This window comes from Cygnus atratus, chromosome 3 (assembly GCF_013377495.2).
Source record: "Cygnus atratus isolate AKBS03 ecotype Queensland, Australia chromosome 3, CAtr_DNAZoo_HiC_assembly, whole genome shotgun sequence".
NCBI lineage: Eukaryota > Metazoa > Chordata > Aves > Anseriformes > Anatidae > Cygnus > Cygnus atratus.
The window spans coordinates 102376942-102394743 of NC_066364.1; the positions used below are offsets into that span (position 1 = coordinate 102376942).

General features: G+C 42.5%; 1 protein-coding gene across 2 annotated transcripts; it reads right to left on the reverse strand.

Moving 5' to 3' along the window:
* Positions 1-2914: 2914 nt before the first annotated feature.
* On the reverse strand, positions 2915-12198 carry ATF3 (activating transcription factor 3). Of its 2 annotated transcripts, none has more exons than XM_035558170.2 (4): positions 12019-12198; positions 7479-7722; positions 6827-6934; positions 2915-5855 (listed from the first exon to the last, which is right to left on the reverse strand). In XM_035558170.2, the coding sequence occupies exons 2-4, from the start codon at positions 7716-7718 to the stop codon at positions 5658-5660; spliced, it is 546 nt and encodes a 181-aa protein (XP_035414063.1). In that variant the 5' UTR covers positions 7719-7722; positions 12019-12198; the 3' UTR covers positions 2915-5657. The 2 variants fall into 2 exon arrangements, with proteins under 2 accessions (XP_035414063.1, XP_050565578.1); XM_050709621.1 differs by having other exon boundaries at positions 7479-7639; positions 12019-12136.
* Between the last annotated feature and the right edge of the window lie 5604 nt (positions 12199-17802).

Below are 17802 nucleotides of genomic sequence, written 5' to 3' on the forward strand. Positions count from 1 at the left end.
AAGAGAAATGATCACAAATCACATGGAGAGCATGGGTAAGCATTGACCCTTCCAGTTCAAGGATGAGCAGCTGTCAGGTGGAGCTGCAAGGAATCGGGTTGAAAGAAACAAAAGGAACAGTTTTCTCATCAGTGGTAACATCCCTATGGAACATGCCACCAAATGTACTGCAGATGTTGGCGTTGTAGATGAGAAACTGGGCAAATACTTGAGAGAAAGACCCTGACAAGGGTTACTATCTAAAGGAATCATGTCAAGCTTGTGTGACTGCTAAGCTGAAAACAGACTGTGGGAAAGCACCCAGGGGAAGTATACTTACCCTGTTCTTGTTCTTCCCTGTTCTTGGTCACTGCCGTAGAAATAAAATGGGTCAGGAAGGACCTTTGTGCTGAACCTGTGGCGCTGCTTGGAGAGAAGCCAGGCAGCTGCTCAGCAGGCAGCTCTGGGACATATGCTGACCTGAGGAGCTGAACGATAACCGAGCTGGTGTAAATGAGCTACCTCAGATGCCAGGAGCAGCCAGTCCTCTGGCTGCATGGAGGGCTCATCCTCCCGGTGTCATCAATTAGCCTGTGCTGAGTTTCTTGCTGTCATTGCTGGGTTGTGCCCAGTACAAAGCCAGCTCGTATAAAAGTCTTGCTATACCACACTACTTGCTATGTGGACATACCCACCACAATCTAAGTGGGTACAGCGGTGCACCAATTATTTTGGTGTGGTCTGCAAATATAAAGCTGATAAATTCTCAGAAGTGGGGAAAAGGATTCTAGCTTCAACTCTCACTTTGTTTCCATTTCCTATTTACTCATTTCACAGGTCTAATAATTTTTCTGAGTGTCAGCTCTAGTATGCTTAGCTTGGAATCTGAAAATCATTAGCTGGTTTTTTTTTTTGGTTCCCGCATCACTGTCAGCACTAGTAAAGCCATGCAGCCTGAACTGATGCTGTATCAAGAATAGAATCTGGCATATTCTCTTTAAACTGCAATGGCTCCAAAGATCTAATAGAAGTGAAAATTAGTAAATAACTATTTTTATCACTAAAGTCAGCAGTTGTGACTCAGAGTGTCCACTAGGGAAATGAACTTTGAGCAATAAGATTTTTTTTAAATATTGTCACTCTTCATCTTAACTACACTTTAAAAAGGAATGATGTCTATTTCATAAACAAATCTGACATTGACGCCTTATGAGCTAGTGAAGAATGTTACTAAGTATTTCTATATAAATTAATATTCTTGAACATTTTCATCATGTGATTCTCAGGGTCTCCAGCTGGGGGCACTGGGCAAACATAGAAACATGGCAATAGCCAGACTGAAAGAGACTAGTATCTAGTCCTGTGTGCTGCTCGCCAGTTGAAGAAGAAAAAAATGGATGAGATACAATTGCCAGTCTGGATTTATCTATATATATATATATATAGATATAGATATGTATATATATATTTAAGATGACGTAGATTTAGTGCTTAAAACTCTTTTCTAACGAACAACTGTACAGTTTTATTTTCATTACCCATAAATCTTCCAGTTTCTTTGGCAAAACTAATAATAACTGTGACTTTAATGCCACCCGCCTTAAGCAATAACTTCAGATTCTTGATGGGACCAGGCAGAAAAGTTATTTTACATTTAAATTTGTTACCATTCCGTTTCATTAAATGAATGACTAGAGTGAATCCCTGGCTTTGCCTGCCTCCAATGTTACACTCAATTACATCAAGGGAAGAGAGAGAAAAAAGTAGTTTTACCCTAAACACTAATAAGGTACATCTAAGCATGCTTTAAGGTCTGCATGGGCCTGTACACACACAGATTTAGTGTCTAAAACAAGCCCTAAGGAGAAAATACAAAGTATTATTTAGTTCACAGAATATTAATTATTCTATTAGCAATATGTCAGAGAGACCAGTCGCTTGTGTAATAGGATGATTTCAAATGATATCATCTAAGGAAAATATTATAAAATACCAGTTCAGGAACTCATTACCCTAATTTTGTTGATAAGATTTTCTAAAACAAGACAGGCAGATAATCTACAAATTTGCAAAATTGGAAGTGAATAAAGTATTCAAAACTAAAATTTGATAACAAGTATAGGAGAATGCATGAAAGGGTGAATATACATGTTGGCACTGCAGATCTGTAAACGGATATACTGATAAGAATAAGCATTCAACATTGCCAGGTTATAGTAGTCTAGATCTTCCTTCCAGCTGATATTTTTAACTAGATTTTGCAACAGCGCAGTGGATTTCCTGGTCCCTGTAGCTCCTGGCCTTCTATCTGACCTCTGTATTACAAGTTACGACTGCTTGCAAAGGATTGAAGCCAAAAGTTTTCGTCCACATCACCGGCTGTCAAAACACAGGGACTTCTGTCTGGATGTAGATACTTAATTTTGGAAAGGCAGGATAGAACATTTTGTTCGTCTTTCCTCATGCTTCCACACACACACACCCGCACACACAAACACACACAAGGAAACAAGCCAAAGCCCTATCTGTGCAGTACTGCTTTAGTATTTTCCATATAACAATAGAAAGCAATCAATAAAGCAAAAGTATTAAACCCTTTAGCTAATCAGAAAGCTGAAATAACTATCAGCTGGTGGGTTGCAAGGTTTAGAATGATTCAGGAGTTCTAATTTCCAGTGCTTTAATCTAAACCCTAGGACGCAAATAAGAAAATAGCTGGAATTCATGACCAACCTTGTAATGACAAAGCTTTGTTTACACTTTGACAATCAGTGAACAGTACCAATTTCATTCGATAAGATGCTTATTGTTGAAAACCTACAAGATGTGTCTGTTTTTTCTAAATATATATATATATATATATCTTAATGTTTTTTTAAGCAGATGAAGTTGCTCCTGGACCTGGAAGCTTAGAATGAATTAAATGACACATGAGTAAATATATATTAATTATTTTTTATTAAAGTATCAAAACAAACTTGAGAATAGAAAATAAACCATTTTTAATGCATTTTAAAGGTTCTCCTGAATAAAGTATACTTTTAGAAAACTCATGCAACATACTGCTCCTGTCTAGCTGTTTAAACACGCTTTCATGGACATAGTCAAATTACCTTGAGTACCACCATTTCTACAGTAGCGTGCAGGAGCACGCATGCACACACACACATACACACAGTAGAAAGCAGCTGTGTCTACACATATGAAGAAATAAAAATAGATCATCTTCTGACAATAGTAGTGGTACCATATTAACATTTGGCATGCTAAGTACATAACATCAAGCAACATAAGCATGACGCCTGCGTCAACAGTGATACAGTTAAAAGCAACCATACAAATTCCCTAAAGGAGAGACACAAATTCTGTCATCATATTCTAGTCTCTGTGGTAACACTTTATAACAGTAAAGGAGGCAAACTCTTGTCTGCTGGTATTTGATGCGCTGAAGGCAAAGCCGAGGTGTACGATACCACAATGACACCTCAGTTTTGTACTTCCATACAGAAGCCAAATACCAATGAAAATCATTTGGCGAGTTTACTGTTAACACACTTCATGTAAATCTGTTGTCTGACAAACAACTGGCCCAACTCCCCATGAAACTTTCCCTCTGAGCCAGTGAAATCACAGCAGAGGCTCCAAACTCTGCCTACAGGACATTAAAAAAACTCTCACTGAAGTCAATGGCAGCTCCTTCCAACATACAGAAAGAAAATGGATTCTCAGGACAGAATCAGACTAGTGTGTTGTCTTTTTAATACATTCACTTTTCAGATACATGAAGTACATATCTTTTAAACACGATATAGGACATTACAATATATCCAGATCTTAGGAAAACGTACTAAGAAGTTCTGTTGCAGAATATAAAGATCATATAAGGATCAGGTATGATATCTGATACACTCAGCCTGGACTTGTAGAGTAAGAAGCTTGTGGCTGAGGTATCTTTAAGTTTAGCCTTTAGAATAAAACCACAATTTCAACACTGCATAACTGGTGTAAAATATTATGTACTGTAAGCTCCATTATTATTGTCTGTTTCATTTAAATTGTGACATTGAGCAGCTAGACACCACTGAACAAGATACAGAATTTTGGGAGGTATAATCTCTGTACCCAATCATTCAAGATACTCAGGACCTCATCTGTGGAGATGATGAAGGATAAGTGTTTTAAGTAGCGGTGTCTCAAATACAACTAGTGAAGTTTAGGAATATATAATATTAAACACCAAGAGATAAAAGTAAAAAGACAGCACAACACTTGTGTTTTCAGTTTTATCTTGCTTGCAGTATTTATTTACTTTACTCATTATGATATTAGTGATAAATAAGGATAATATTTTCTTTTACAAAAAAAAAAAAAAGAGATATTTCATAGGATTAAACAATCTGAGAATTTCACAGAAACATCAGACTTTAAGCACTCGTAGCTCCAACTGTTTTGTCCAGCAGCTCTTCTACCAGTTCAAAAACATCTAAGGTTAGTATTTAATAAAAAATAAGAACAGTTACTCACTACATCAAAACTCGTCTGCTTTAGATTCTAAGTAATACTTTTGATTGACTGTAGTTGCCACCCAAATGTAAAATAAAAGTAGCTACGATCATAATTTTTCTCTCTGAGTCATCTGGCAAAAGGAAGCAATCTTGACAAGGATGCAAAAAGCTTTGTCAAGGCCTTATGCCTGTAAGAACTATCTGTATAACCAGACCTACTAAAAGCCATGGAACCTCTTCTGTGAGTGAGGGTTAAGGCTTGTAGGATTAGATCCTAGACAAAAATATATATATATATATATATTTTTAACTTTTCATGATTCATGAGCCTGCGATTCAGTCCTGCAGTTCTTTGCTTGGGCAAAACCCATATCAAAATCTCTTCATAATTAGTTTCCTCTTTCCAGTGGGTCCAATTCACCCAGTCACAAAATACTCTCCTGACATGCAAAGAAAAATTACAGTCCCCAAAGGATGGTAGGTGGGGTTCCAACTCATAAAATATGAACTTAGCTACATGGAATTTTGCAAGAAACATTTCTTTGTCACACCTACTAGACTTGTCAAATTCAGTCTCTGAGATGAGTCATAGAAAAAAGCCACACAAGTGTTGTGAAAAAAAATTACAAAGCTTAATTGGAACTAAAGGCTTTTTGTGTGTTTGTGTGTGTGTGTGTGTTAGGTTAGAATGCAATATTATATATCAGTGCACTCTGCCAGAAACCATCCTCCTGGAAACTGCAAAACTTTAAAAATACTCTCAGTCTGCTTTCCCTACCAGCCACAAGGAAAGTAGTGTCCATCCAGCACAGCTGTCTGTACCATGTGTATCATCAGCAGTCATAGTGTCCTAGCACAAACGTCGTGAGTGCAGATACTGTATACTAGCAGAGAGCTAAATCTTCTGAAGCTGTTGTCTGTAGCTCCTAGGAACAGCAAGTATGACAGGTGCAAAACCTATATTTGAGGCAGAAGGCTCTTCAATTTGACTGAGACCATATCTTCCAAGGGGAAGAATCACTGTCAAGCCAAAATGATTCTTTCCACTCAAGAAAGCAATCTGCCCTTCCTAAAGGCTCTTGACTAATAGAATCCTACACATTAAGTCAGATCCTCCGTGGATTCTGGTAGCTGTTAAAAACATACTACATATTTCCATCTTTGCCATATCACTTAACCTTGTAATGTTCCTTCTTTGATCTGTTGAATAAAAAGATTCCTTTCATCTTCAGGTGTCCTTCCATTTTGCGCCCGAACTATACAAGTGGGTCTGTGAAGATTTAGCATGTATATCAAATGCTGCTTCTCATTCTTTAGCTCTTCAATCTGGGCTTTTAATTCCGCATTGATAGTTTCCAGCTTTTCTGATTCCTAGTCACAAAGTACAGACACAACTATTAGACTGAGCATTTCACGTAGTTAATTATTTAATAGTCACAGGCTTTTTTTATTGCTGGGAAAGCATATGACCAGCTGAGAAAAAAATGACATGCTCTTAGTGTCCTGTAGTGGTGAAACTATACGTCCCCCAGTTGATAATAGTTTAAAAAACAGATTGTCAGTAGCCTTCAGTGGCCTTTAGAGAAGTGTAATGAACATCGAAAAGCCAAATTCAGATTTACATTCACTTACAATGGCAGGCATCCAAAGTAATGTTTCTATCTTCTGTAAAATTATTCTGAACTTTTTGGTTCAACAATTGACCACAAATTATCAATGCCACTTACTAACTCCCTGGTACATCATGTCACGTAGCTGTAAACCTATGTTAAGCTAGCAAAGTAAGAACATAGATTTTTTGCTGAACCCCTGGATACAGAAGAGAAGACAGGCCCAATGCTGCTGTAATATAGTTTTATATCATGGCAGATTGGGTGAAGGCGCTACTAGGGTCTTAGGATAGAGAACTCAGGGCTAATCTACTGTGTCACTCTTTTCCCAAGGAAGTCAGAGATTACTTGGGGTGTTTCTAGGCTGTTGGTCTCCACAAGGGATATTATACGAAATGAGATTTTAATTTTTGGTGTTCAGTTTGCATGTTCAAATTATTATTATCCCCATACACAAGAAAATGGTCACTGAAACAGTAATCTCTTTTCACTTTTACCATGCTTTCACTTTGTCCCAGTTTTAACCAGGTTCGATTTCAATATATAGTATATTCAGTTTTTACAACTATTTCTTTGAAGGTTTTACAGAGTTTTTGGTGACATCTTTCTGTATTTCCTACTAGGAGAGTACTCCTGTAATATGTTTCTATTCAGGATGACAGATTAAAAAAAAATCATCCTGTTATTGGCATGATAACAGATTATAAAAATAAAATAAAGCCAGGCACTTACTTTCTGCAAACATTCTGTTTTTTCCTTCTTTTTGTTTCGGCACTTTGCAGCAGCAATTTTGTTCCTTTCTCTTCTTCGCTTTTTCCTTTCATCCTCTTCAGGAGAAAACTATCCCATAAAGAAAGATACACGCAAAACATGAGCCTCAGGAGGCTCAGACCAAGGCGTAGCTATTTCCCTAACTTCATCTATTTCTTCACTTTGCAATAGGAACGTTTTTCCTTGAGACTGTTGTCTTAAATTAAAAATCTGGTGGCTAGGACACGGCACAGCCGTGTCCTCCTCAGTGTAGCCCACGCAGGGCCCACCCAACTGTCCTCACCGAAAGGGAGCCGCAGTCCCCTTACTCCAAGTGCAGCCACACACAGGCAGGGAAACCAGATTTAGCGCTTGCTAATCTGTAACATTGTCCTTAGCTCATAATTAAAAATAAAATATTAAGCTATAGGCTTCAACAGAAATGAGAAATACCGTAGGAATTTCCCATAAGCACAAAACAGAAAACCAAGCAACAGGCTTAAAAGGATCAAATAAACTAACATGTTTAGATGGTGGAGAGGGTTGTTTGTATTTGACATAATTACTCCTCTTCTGGTGAAATTTGCTTAGAGACCTAACCATTCACACTGAAATGCTGTATAAAGAGCCGTACCTCTGTTTTCATGACTGATGTTTCAATTGGCCTTTCAGAAACAGTCACCGTATCCAATGTGGAAGACATTCTGTGGGACTGACGTTTATTTTGGATGGCGAATCTCAGTTCGTCTTTCACCAGAGGGGTTAAATTTGTGAAATCATCAAACCCCAGTGACCCTGCAGGGGACAAAGTGGGAACAATTGCGGAGGCGCTGACTTCTAATGCAGATACCTGGCCTGAGTGTTGGACCATCATTTTGCTGAAAGGTAAAAAGAGATAACAAGAACAGTCTTTCAACAACTTCAGAGAGGCAAACAATATCTCCTAGAGGTACATTTCATGCTGTGAAATAGTACTGTATTTCTTGCATTGCTTCAGCCCACATTCCACATGAACCCCAGTCACTCACTAGAGTCAAGCAGTTAGGAGTTTGGTCATTAGCACAACCTTCTGCTTTAGAGTAACTTCAAGAGGTATTTTAAAATAATAATCATAGCAATAATATTAACACATCACAAAATTTCTAGATCTTTCTGAAAATTAACGTGGAGAAAAATTGTGTACATGTAGATATAACACCAAGTTCAAAGTAGGGAATGTGTGGCAAATGAGAATAGAGTGAATAGGAACAAAAAGAGAATAAGGAACAAAAATCAGAAAGCAAATATTATTACTGTTTAAAGCACAGAAGGAGTATTTCCATCCTCACAGCTATACCACCACAAAATTGCAGCTTGAAATGGACAGAGCATGCGTTTCTCTCAGCTACATTTAGGTAAGGCTTACAGTTCTACCAGAAGATGAAGTATGCTTAACAAAACAGAATGAGCTCAAAATGCTCATCATGCTTGGTTTTAGACAAATATACCTGGTTATAAACTCCTGAAGAACAGTTCACAATAAGAGCTGTCAGAAAGGTGGAAATCTATACGTGCTCTGGTGCTTCCAAGCACAAACTGAATTGGAGGGAAGGAGTCACAAAAAACATGATGCCATTTGTTTCATTCCTTCACCCTTGTAAAATCTGAAACTGTCCTCATCTGCCCTCAACAAGAGGTTTTAAATTCTTCAATATTTATGGTCAGACCTCCTGCTGTTACAAAAGAGTGTAACTACAGAGACTTCAGTGGAATTACACTAATGGACACCCATGGAGGAACTTCATTTCTTGTAGTTTTCCCAAGGAAACGAATGTATTTGACAGTGCTCTCTACTTTCCCCTTTTTAGACATTGTCATTAATTTTTAGCCAATTTTGGAAGCGGGAGAGAGGCCCCCTATATGCTTTGTGAAAAATGGTGACCCCACTGAGGGAGAAATAGGTAAAACTCAGCAGCCAGCCATCCAAACACCACGGGCAACCTAGCTAGCAGATGCACACAGCTTTGCACAACATGAACCGTCTCTCAGAAGAGGCGAGATAAGAGGTCTGGAAGAAAGCTGAGCTTTTTTTTTTTGTGGGTGGCCCAAGGGCCAAAAGCTGCAAATCCATAGGAAAACAGATTGTATTACCTCCCTTATCCATAAAGCAACTTTTGTTAATTGGATTTTACTATATTGCTTTTTCTGCTTTCCTTGGCGTGTGGGCTTTAGGTTGTTTGTTTGTTTTTATATCTATAGGGTAATTACAGTATGTGTTATCTCTTCTTGATTAGAACTGTAAGAATTATAACGAAGTCAATTGCAATTAACTTAATGCAGGTAAGCAAATAGTTGCCTCGGGGTAGGGCAATGTGGGTAAGTTAAATTTCCACATGGGCAACCCAAAACTGTACAGTTCCCCGTAAGCTACCTCTGTGACCCAGCAAGAAACGTTCGGGGTCACGTGCCTTGACAAGAAGATAGATTTCGCTCAGAGATATCTAAAAATACACTGTAAATCCACCCTGGTACAAATTAGAGTAGAATCTGCCTCATCACTAAACGAGGTAAACATAAAAATCTGAGGGCAGAGAATTGCCAGTTTGCAGAAAACTACATGTCCAGCTGCAGAGGTTTCCTCGCTTTCAGTCTCAGTGACCACAGAATGGCCAAAGATTTCCCAGGTCCTAAGGGTGAAATCCTGGCCCCACTGAAATCCAGAAGAGTTTTTCTGTTGACCTCAGTGGGGCCAGGATTTCACCCATAGCTATTAAAGATGAGGAAATTATTTGGAACAATTTGTTATTCAGAAAGACCTTGGGAAATTTATGTAATTCTCTTCAGAAAGCCCCTGCTCATGAGTCACGTTTGAAGTACTGATACAGTTTAATCCTATAATCTCAGAAAGATAGCAGTTACTCTTTCCCAAGTCAGAAACAGCGCTATAGTTTCCATCTAAAATCCTCCCAGCGTTAATTATCATTTATCAACATTCATCCATTTGACTCGTTTAAACGGGCCGATTCTGGATGACACCAAACCCCTCATCGCTAGCACGAGCTTCAGCCCTGTTCACCAACCGTCAATCTCCTTGGCTCCTGCTGATGGCTTCATTCGACAAAGTTAATTTTGTGTAATTCAATCAAACCAGGAGTCTTAAATTAGCAATGAACCCATTTCTCCAGCGTACAAAATAATTAATTGGGCTAAGCATTTCCCAGAGCTGGTGGTTTGTTCATTTACTTTTCGGCTTAGGTCAACTTTTAATTAAAGTCAGCGGTAGCACCAGAGGAACCCAAGAATGTCCATGCTTTAGTTACATCTCTGAGCGATTGTGTTAACCCTGTATTTCTGTTAGTGCTGAGTGTCCCACGAGCACCAGCAAGACCCTGCTACAGTGTACTTAGGTACACTGCTCAGTCTGCCACTAGTTTAGAAAAAGGGAAGGGGATGGTGGCCACCGGGAGGGGAAGCCCGGGGAGGGAAGTGTCCTTGACTATAGAAACTTGCTACTGTCCTGCCTGACCAGCTCACTGACCTTCCAGACATCCTGAAAGGCATCTCCATGTACTCGGACATTAGGGAAGGGAGGGCCTACCAGGGGGCTGAGGCTGGCCTGAGGGTTTCAGCCATGAGCCGAGTTTGGCAGAGCTGTGGCAGTGAGTTTGTGCCCTGGGGCTCTTTGGGGCAGGGCTCCAGCACTGGAAGGTCCCAGGCCATGGGACCTGAGATCGTCAGGAGCCACCATGGTACGGATATCAAAAATATTCAGCCTCGTGTCAAAGCTATGTGGTGAGTTAGGCAGGTTCCCTTTTCATAACGACAAGGCAGATGTTGTCGAGTTTTGGAGGAACAGGTCTCCTTTTCAAAATGTTTTACAAGAACAAAAATTAGAGTTTGCTATTAGAACAGGCAGCAGCTTGCCCTTCCTTTTCCCCCATTTTTGCCCCAATCCTACCTCTGTCAGCTCTTGAGAGCATTGTGCCATTTTTTTTTTCTGGGTTTGTAAAGCAGTAAGAGTATCTAGCCCTAAACTGCGATTACATCTGGGCTTCCTGATACTATCTGTTTACTTCGTTAGCCCATGCACATGGACGGCGGCTCCAGGCTATTTTGAGTACTTCTGAAGTTACTGAAATTGAAGGTGCTGAACATTTCACGGACCTGACCCATAAAGGCACAGCTTGTTCCCGGTGTGAATTAACACTTCATTGCTTTCTCCTCACTTTCAGAGCTCTCCAGGAGAGAACAGCTTCTCTGTTACCAGTGCCCTCCAAACTCAGGTGGGCTCAAAACACTGTGCTCCCCCCTGCTTTTTGCTTGTTCTTTTGTGGGTGACTCTTCCCACCCACGTCAAACTTTTACATCTCGCCTACCGGTACTTTCATTTCGGGACCCGGCTCCTAGCTGTGCATTTCCACCGGTTAAGCGCAATCTTGCTTAACCCCAGTATTAAAACCGGCTGCTTCGAGTCTTTCCTTTCCTGCTCAGCTGCAGCTGGCTGACTGCACCTCTCGGTTCTGTTTCTTTGCATGAATTCCTTTTCCTCTGGTGCTGATGCAACAAACCCCGCTAACCATTGAGGTTAATCTTAAACAGCATTAAGAGCAATTACAGTTCACAACCTCCGTGCACGCCGCTTGACCTTAAGCTCCCTGACATCCCCCATCACTCCCGGCTCATTTTCGGCCGCCTTCCGGCAGCCCGAGCGCTGGTAACCGGGAGGAAAATGCATTTCCGACAGGAAAACTTCACTCTGCCCCCTTCGCCGTTGTGCCGTGCCCGGCCGGGTTGGCCAACAGCTCCCCAGCCGAGCTCCTGCACGTCGGGGCGGCGGGATGCGACGGAAAGCGAGCCCCCTATCCGTCTGTCCGTCCGTCCGTCCGTCCCCCGGCTCCCACCCGCCCCTCGGGGGTCCCCCCTGCTGCCTCCGCCGCCCGTCGGGGGGGGGCTCGGTGCCCGGCCAGCCGGCATCCCCCCGCCGCCCCTCGGCACTGCCCGGCCCGGCCCATACTCGGGGCTCAGCCGGGAGGGGTCCCCATGACGGGGCTCAGCCGGGGACGGGTCCCCACGATGGGGGCTCAGCCGGGACGGGGGTTCCCCGGGGGCTCTGGGCAGCGCCGGGCGCGGAGCCGGCTCAAAGCCTCCCCCCCACCCCGGCACGGCGGCTGCCGGTCCCCCCTCCGCTGCCCTACCTTCCTCGGGCTGCCTCCCCGGTGCCGGTGCCGGTGGTGCCGGTGGTGCCGGTGGTGCCGGTGCCGCTCGGCCGTCGCGAGAGCAGCGCCCGCTGCGCGCTCCCCGCGCCTCTGCCTGTGGCCGCGGTTGCATCACCCCCCTTATATAGCCGAGCGGGCAGCGCTGGTATTTACTCTGGCGGCGAGTCCCGGGCTGATGTCATGCTATTAATAGCCTCCCCGAGAGAGATGGGCGGCCGCCGGGGGGGGCAGCGGGGCCCGCGGCGGTGATGCAAGGCTTCCCCGGCACCGCGATCCGCGGGGGGGGGGGCGCGACCACGCCGGCCGGGACGGGACCCCCGGCAGCCGCACAGCCGGGGGGACCCCGCAGGGACCCCGCGGGAACCCCGCAGGGACATCGCAGGGACCCCAGAAGGACCCCCGAGGGAGCCCCGAAGGACCCCCGAAGGACCTCGGAGGGGCACCGGCGAGACCCCCGAGGGACCCCCGACGGGCGCGGGGGGAGCAGCCGCCGTCGCCGGCCCCCTCTGCGCTCCCTTCCTCCCTCCTTTTTTCATCTTAGCCCGGACTTTGGGGAAAAAAAAATTAAAAAACTAAAATGAAAGTGGGGCTTCGGGACTTGGGGAAAATAAATAAATATATATATATATAACAAAGTCCTTTCCGTATCTCGGAAACGGTAAACGTAAGTGAACACCGTGTGGTTTCCGACAGGACTGGAAAACGTGGTTCCTCCTTACATAAAAAGTTGTTTAACGCCCCCCCCCTCGCCCCCCCCCCCCCACCCCCCACCCCCAAGCATACGCGCTCCCGCCGTGCTGCTTGAGATGACAGCTAGAAGTTGGCTTTACACGCTGAAGAGGAAGACTTTGGGTTTTACCCCAAAGGAAACAGGAAGGACCCGGTTAATGAAATTACAGAAAGCTAAAAAAAAAAAAATAATTAAAAAAACCCTTCTCTTAAAAGACAACAGCACACGATGTCGTTGTGATTCCAGGGAAAACCAAAGTCCCCATAGGAGACAGGGACATATGGTGGTGGCTGTGGTGAAGGGGGTTTTGTTTTGTTCTTTTTTGTTTCCATCGCTTCCTGGCTTGTGCAATGACAGGACTCGCCTCCTAACGGCCCCCAAAGCGCTAGAAAATAGATGTGTCAAAAAAGCACTTACCCAAAGCTGGAGGAGCTCACAGGGAGCTTCACACAGCGTTACCCAACGCACTGCCACTCCATGCCCAACGCATACAAACCCGTCCTTATGACAGCCTTCGGGTCTCCCCGCTCAGCACACCAAGAGCCTGGGGACATCCCGACACCACCAATAAACCCATTCATGTCCTATAGGCATACCCCCATCGAGTGCCCCAACCAGTTAGTTAATTTCATCGTGTTCACGTGGCTGTATTGTGATAATTGGGGCTGTGTCTCAAGTGGTGTTTTCTGGGATGAATTAATTGCTTGGAGCATTTCATCAAGGACATAGATTTCTTGTACTGGTTTGAAAGTCAGACTGGCTGCATCTCACCTCTGTGTGCTTGTGCCCCTGCATGGGTGTGTGCATATGTGTATATATATATTTATATATATGTAGAAATGTGCACATCAGCCACACAGGAATTGTAGTCTCAGCTTTTTAAATGTCGCAGTGCTAGCGTGCTCAACTTTGCAAACACAGGGCTCCTATTTTACATTTGTCTGTTTTACGTAAAGAGAAAAGAAAGAAGGAAAGAAGGAAAGAAGGAGAAATAATCTGTTGGGAAAGGGACTAATGCTGTCAGCTTTTCCCCTGCAGCAGGTACAGTTGTTCCCTGCTCTCAAACAATTACGTGCACTTTGCAGACGGCAGGAGTAAGCTCCCCTGACCCACCTGGCAGCTCTCTGCACAACGCCTGCAAGCTGCAGGCTTCTCTTGCTGGAGGCTCATGGGCTTACATATAGATAAATCAATCCTAGCTCTTTCAAAACACGTTTATTGTCTTATCTTTATTCATCTACGTAAATCAATGTCAGAAATAATGCCAGGCAAAGCCTTTGCTTTTTGGAGGGGTTTAGAACGAGTTTTACGTTTCAGCTTGGTGCAGTCTGAGAAGTTCTTCCTACTTCAGAGGCGTAATTCTATAATTCATGCCGTGTTCAGAAACAGCTGGCATCGTTTTTCTCAAGCCTAGAAGAAAAAAAAATATATCCCTCTCGAGCTGAGGCCAAATGTGGAAAATTTCTTCCCAAAAGATAATTGGTTGGAAAGTTCTGAGCATGAAGTTATTGTGGAAACGTGTTAGCAACATTAGTTTTAGTGGTCATGACCAGGTGCCTGCTGTAATTCTGACAGAGATTTAGCAACTGCCCGTTCTTATTTAACTAGCTGTGCCATAAGTGGAAATTTATTTGGAGTATTTTCTGTTAAGTAGAGCGATGTCACAGAATAATGGGGGTGGAAAAAAGCAGTTCCCAATGTGGTTAGAGGCACCTTTGAAATCTAAGTATTGCTATTCAGTTGTTTAAAGGTCGCTGACATTTACTCAATGATCACAACACTTCACCAAGTGGACAGATGATAATTTTGTTTTGAAATCGGGCTATATTATACAAAACTAGAGCCGATGGTTTTGTTTGCTACACACTGCCTCTTCCCTGCTGCTGGTACCACTACTGAGGGTGAGCCATGCTTGGTGCTAAAACTTGACAGCAAAACAGTTGTGTTAATTCTTGAACTGCTTCTGAAGTGAGGGAGCTCCTCCCTGCAAAGCAAACAGAGGGATTGTTCCTGGGCGCATTTAAGATTAGGCCACTGAAACATGTCCTGGCTTGAAACTCTTCCGTGAAAAAAAGAAAATGAAATCACAGTGAAAAAGAAACTGAGCTCCATTGTGTCACACAGGTTTTATCCTGCTCCTCTTCAAAAACGAATCTAACTTGGTCTCAGTAAAGACGTAGATCAGAGTTCAGTTAAAAAAATATATAATAATATTAATTACAAATAATATCAGGAAGTTAAAGTAAAAAGCAGTACGGCCACCAGATGCTCTGATGTTCTCTGCCAGTTTCATTTTCCAGCATCTCATATCTTTAATTTGTCTCCCTCCAAACATTTACCAGTCCTTTTCCTTTTCATTTTTCTGCCACTGTCAGAGACTTCAGGGGCCAATCCCACTGAAACAACAGTCATTTCACAAGATTGAAATTCACGTTAACTATTTCTGCTTTCCCTTAAGCCAGGTACAGCAGCTCATCGCCATCACACACTGACATTTACTGGGTCTTTCTCCCTCTGGAGGGACATTAGACTGAGTAACACCCGTGGTGCTGTCCTTGCAGCCCTCAGGAAATCTCCAGTGCAGAGGAAAGAATTATTTCCTTTACCTTTTCCCAACCAAATCCTGCCTCCACATCCCTTCACACTACATCATATGATGTGGGTATTCGAATAAATCTAAACTATGGCTGTCTCCGTGCTAAGCAGAGCTAGAGTTGTTGCCATACAGAGCAAAAGACTTACATCCTTACAGCAAAAGCTTTCTGCTGCCTCCTGTCTTAAAATTTATAGAACTGGAGGATGTCAGTCAGAATAAAACAATTAAATCCACGTGTCCCATCCAGATCTTATGGTGTTTTACGATCTTGCAGTTCCATCAAACCCTGCTTGGTCTGGTTAAAATATGAGATGCAAATAAATAAAATGTGCAGTGATATCTTGAGTAAAACCCATCTCTCTATGTGCTTTGTGGTTTTCATCGCATGAAGTCTTGAAATTAGTGTAAACCTGATGGGTCCGATTTCTCCCTTCATGGCACGTATCTGAGAAAGAGCTTTCCTGAACTTTTTGACTGTTCACAAAAAGTTGTTTTTTTTCGTTTGTTTTTTTCTTGATGAGAATTAGCGTTCACCATGGACTTTTTTATTTTTCTTTTTTTTGCCGTGTGGTACAATTTAATACGGTAAGACTCCTCTGTTACCCAAAACATGCACTATTTTTGAGATAGTTTTCACATCGAATTGGACTAACAACAGAGCTGAAACTTGAGACATTTTTTCACGAGGTTTATATTGCTACTGCTTGGACTAAGGGACCAAACTGCAGCAGGGGTAGCATCAGTCGTTCCCAGCCAGTCCAGGGATTTTCAGCTGCAGTCTGGGGACCCCTTGGGGATCTGTGGGCTGCATCCAAGAGTTTCCTCAACAAGTGACTGAAAAAAAAAGGAAAAAAAGCCCAAACCAGCAAGGATAAAATTCACTACAGAAGGTTTGGATTTCTACCAGGGTAAGAGGTCCAAAAATTGAAATGAGTTAAAAACCACGGAGGTAGAGGACAGATTCTCCAATAGGTTGCATGGCAAATGATGTTACTGTCTTATATTTAATACCACTCAGGTGGATGGGTGTTTGTCTTGTAGTGGGAAATTAGCTGCTACTAATAGCACAATTTTTACTTCTTGTATTCTTTAACACGGAAGACAAAATTCATTTGCTCCTTGCTTTTCTCTCCTCAGCTTACATTTCTTTTGTTTTCTTGCTGCCTGTTTCCATCACCACCTAATATTCCCTCTAAATATATTTATTCTCTGTTGTGGTTTTTTTTGGTCTCCTTTTGGATACTCCTGTTTCTTACACTCTTTTGCGTTGTTTCAACAGCAGCCCCCTTTCCCATTTCCTTAAACCAGCAGCTTCTCCTTTCCTTTTGCCACTTCCCTGCTTCTCTTCCTCTCACTTCTCTCTTTTCCTTCCCTGTATCCCTGGATTCTGTCATCTCCCTTTCCCTTCCCCTTTTCCAGAGATTTTCTCCTGTTGGTCCTTCTGCTTTTGCCTTGGCAGCTTCCTAAGCTTAAATGAGTCATTTTGATTTTCTCTTTCACTTTCTGTCATTTTGGTTTTTTGTTTCTCCACTGATAAGATAGAGCCAGTAATAATTAAATTACCAGAGGGTGCAACAATTGCCATGAATTTTAATGCCCCAAATTACCATGAACTTTCATGGAACTTTAGTAAAACAGATGCTCCAGAATGGTGTCGGTCATTACCAAATGCTGTGCTCTGGGAGTGTCTGGGGGCAAGTTTTGCAGATATCCCTTCTCTCCAGCTGAGACCGAGCACGGGCTCTAGCTCAGACAAGTGTATCTATAGCTCCCTTTTGCTGAAGACTTTCAAGGTGTTTTTATCAGGTGGACTTTGTACAGGAGCTGGCTCAGCACAATAGCCTGCAATTACATTCTTCAATCTATTTAGATACATCCAGGTAGCAACCAACAAAGAAAAGACATCCCACATTTGAGAGCCCACATATGAAAGAATCACATCTTAAAATACACTGAATAAAGCAGAATCACTAGCTCTACAGAACAAGCAAAATAACAGGTGAGATATATTGATTGCTCTCCAGGTAAGTGTAAATCACATCTTCTTTATTGTGCCCTTTCTGTCCCATCCAGTTTACATCAATAGAAGTTCTGTCTCCTCAGATCCCCCCCTGCACCTTCCCCTCCCCATCCCTTCCACCCTGTAAACACACACCAGGTTTTTGTTTGAGAGACCAGTTAGAGATTCACGCTGAACTTCATCAGCAGCTGTATGTGTAAAAAAAATGTCAACTGATTAAAGTACTGAAGACCTGATCTAACTGTTACTGAAGTCAATGGAAAGATTCCCATTGACTTCAGTGAGAGATAAATTTAGCTCCAAGTGACTAAGAAAAATCAGCACTTAGTCACACTGGATCTTAGCGTACTAAACTCTACTGTTGAAATGCTTAAAAGTAATGCTCAGAAACTATTTGCTGAAGACTTGTATGTCACT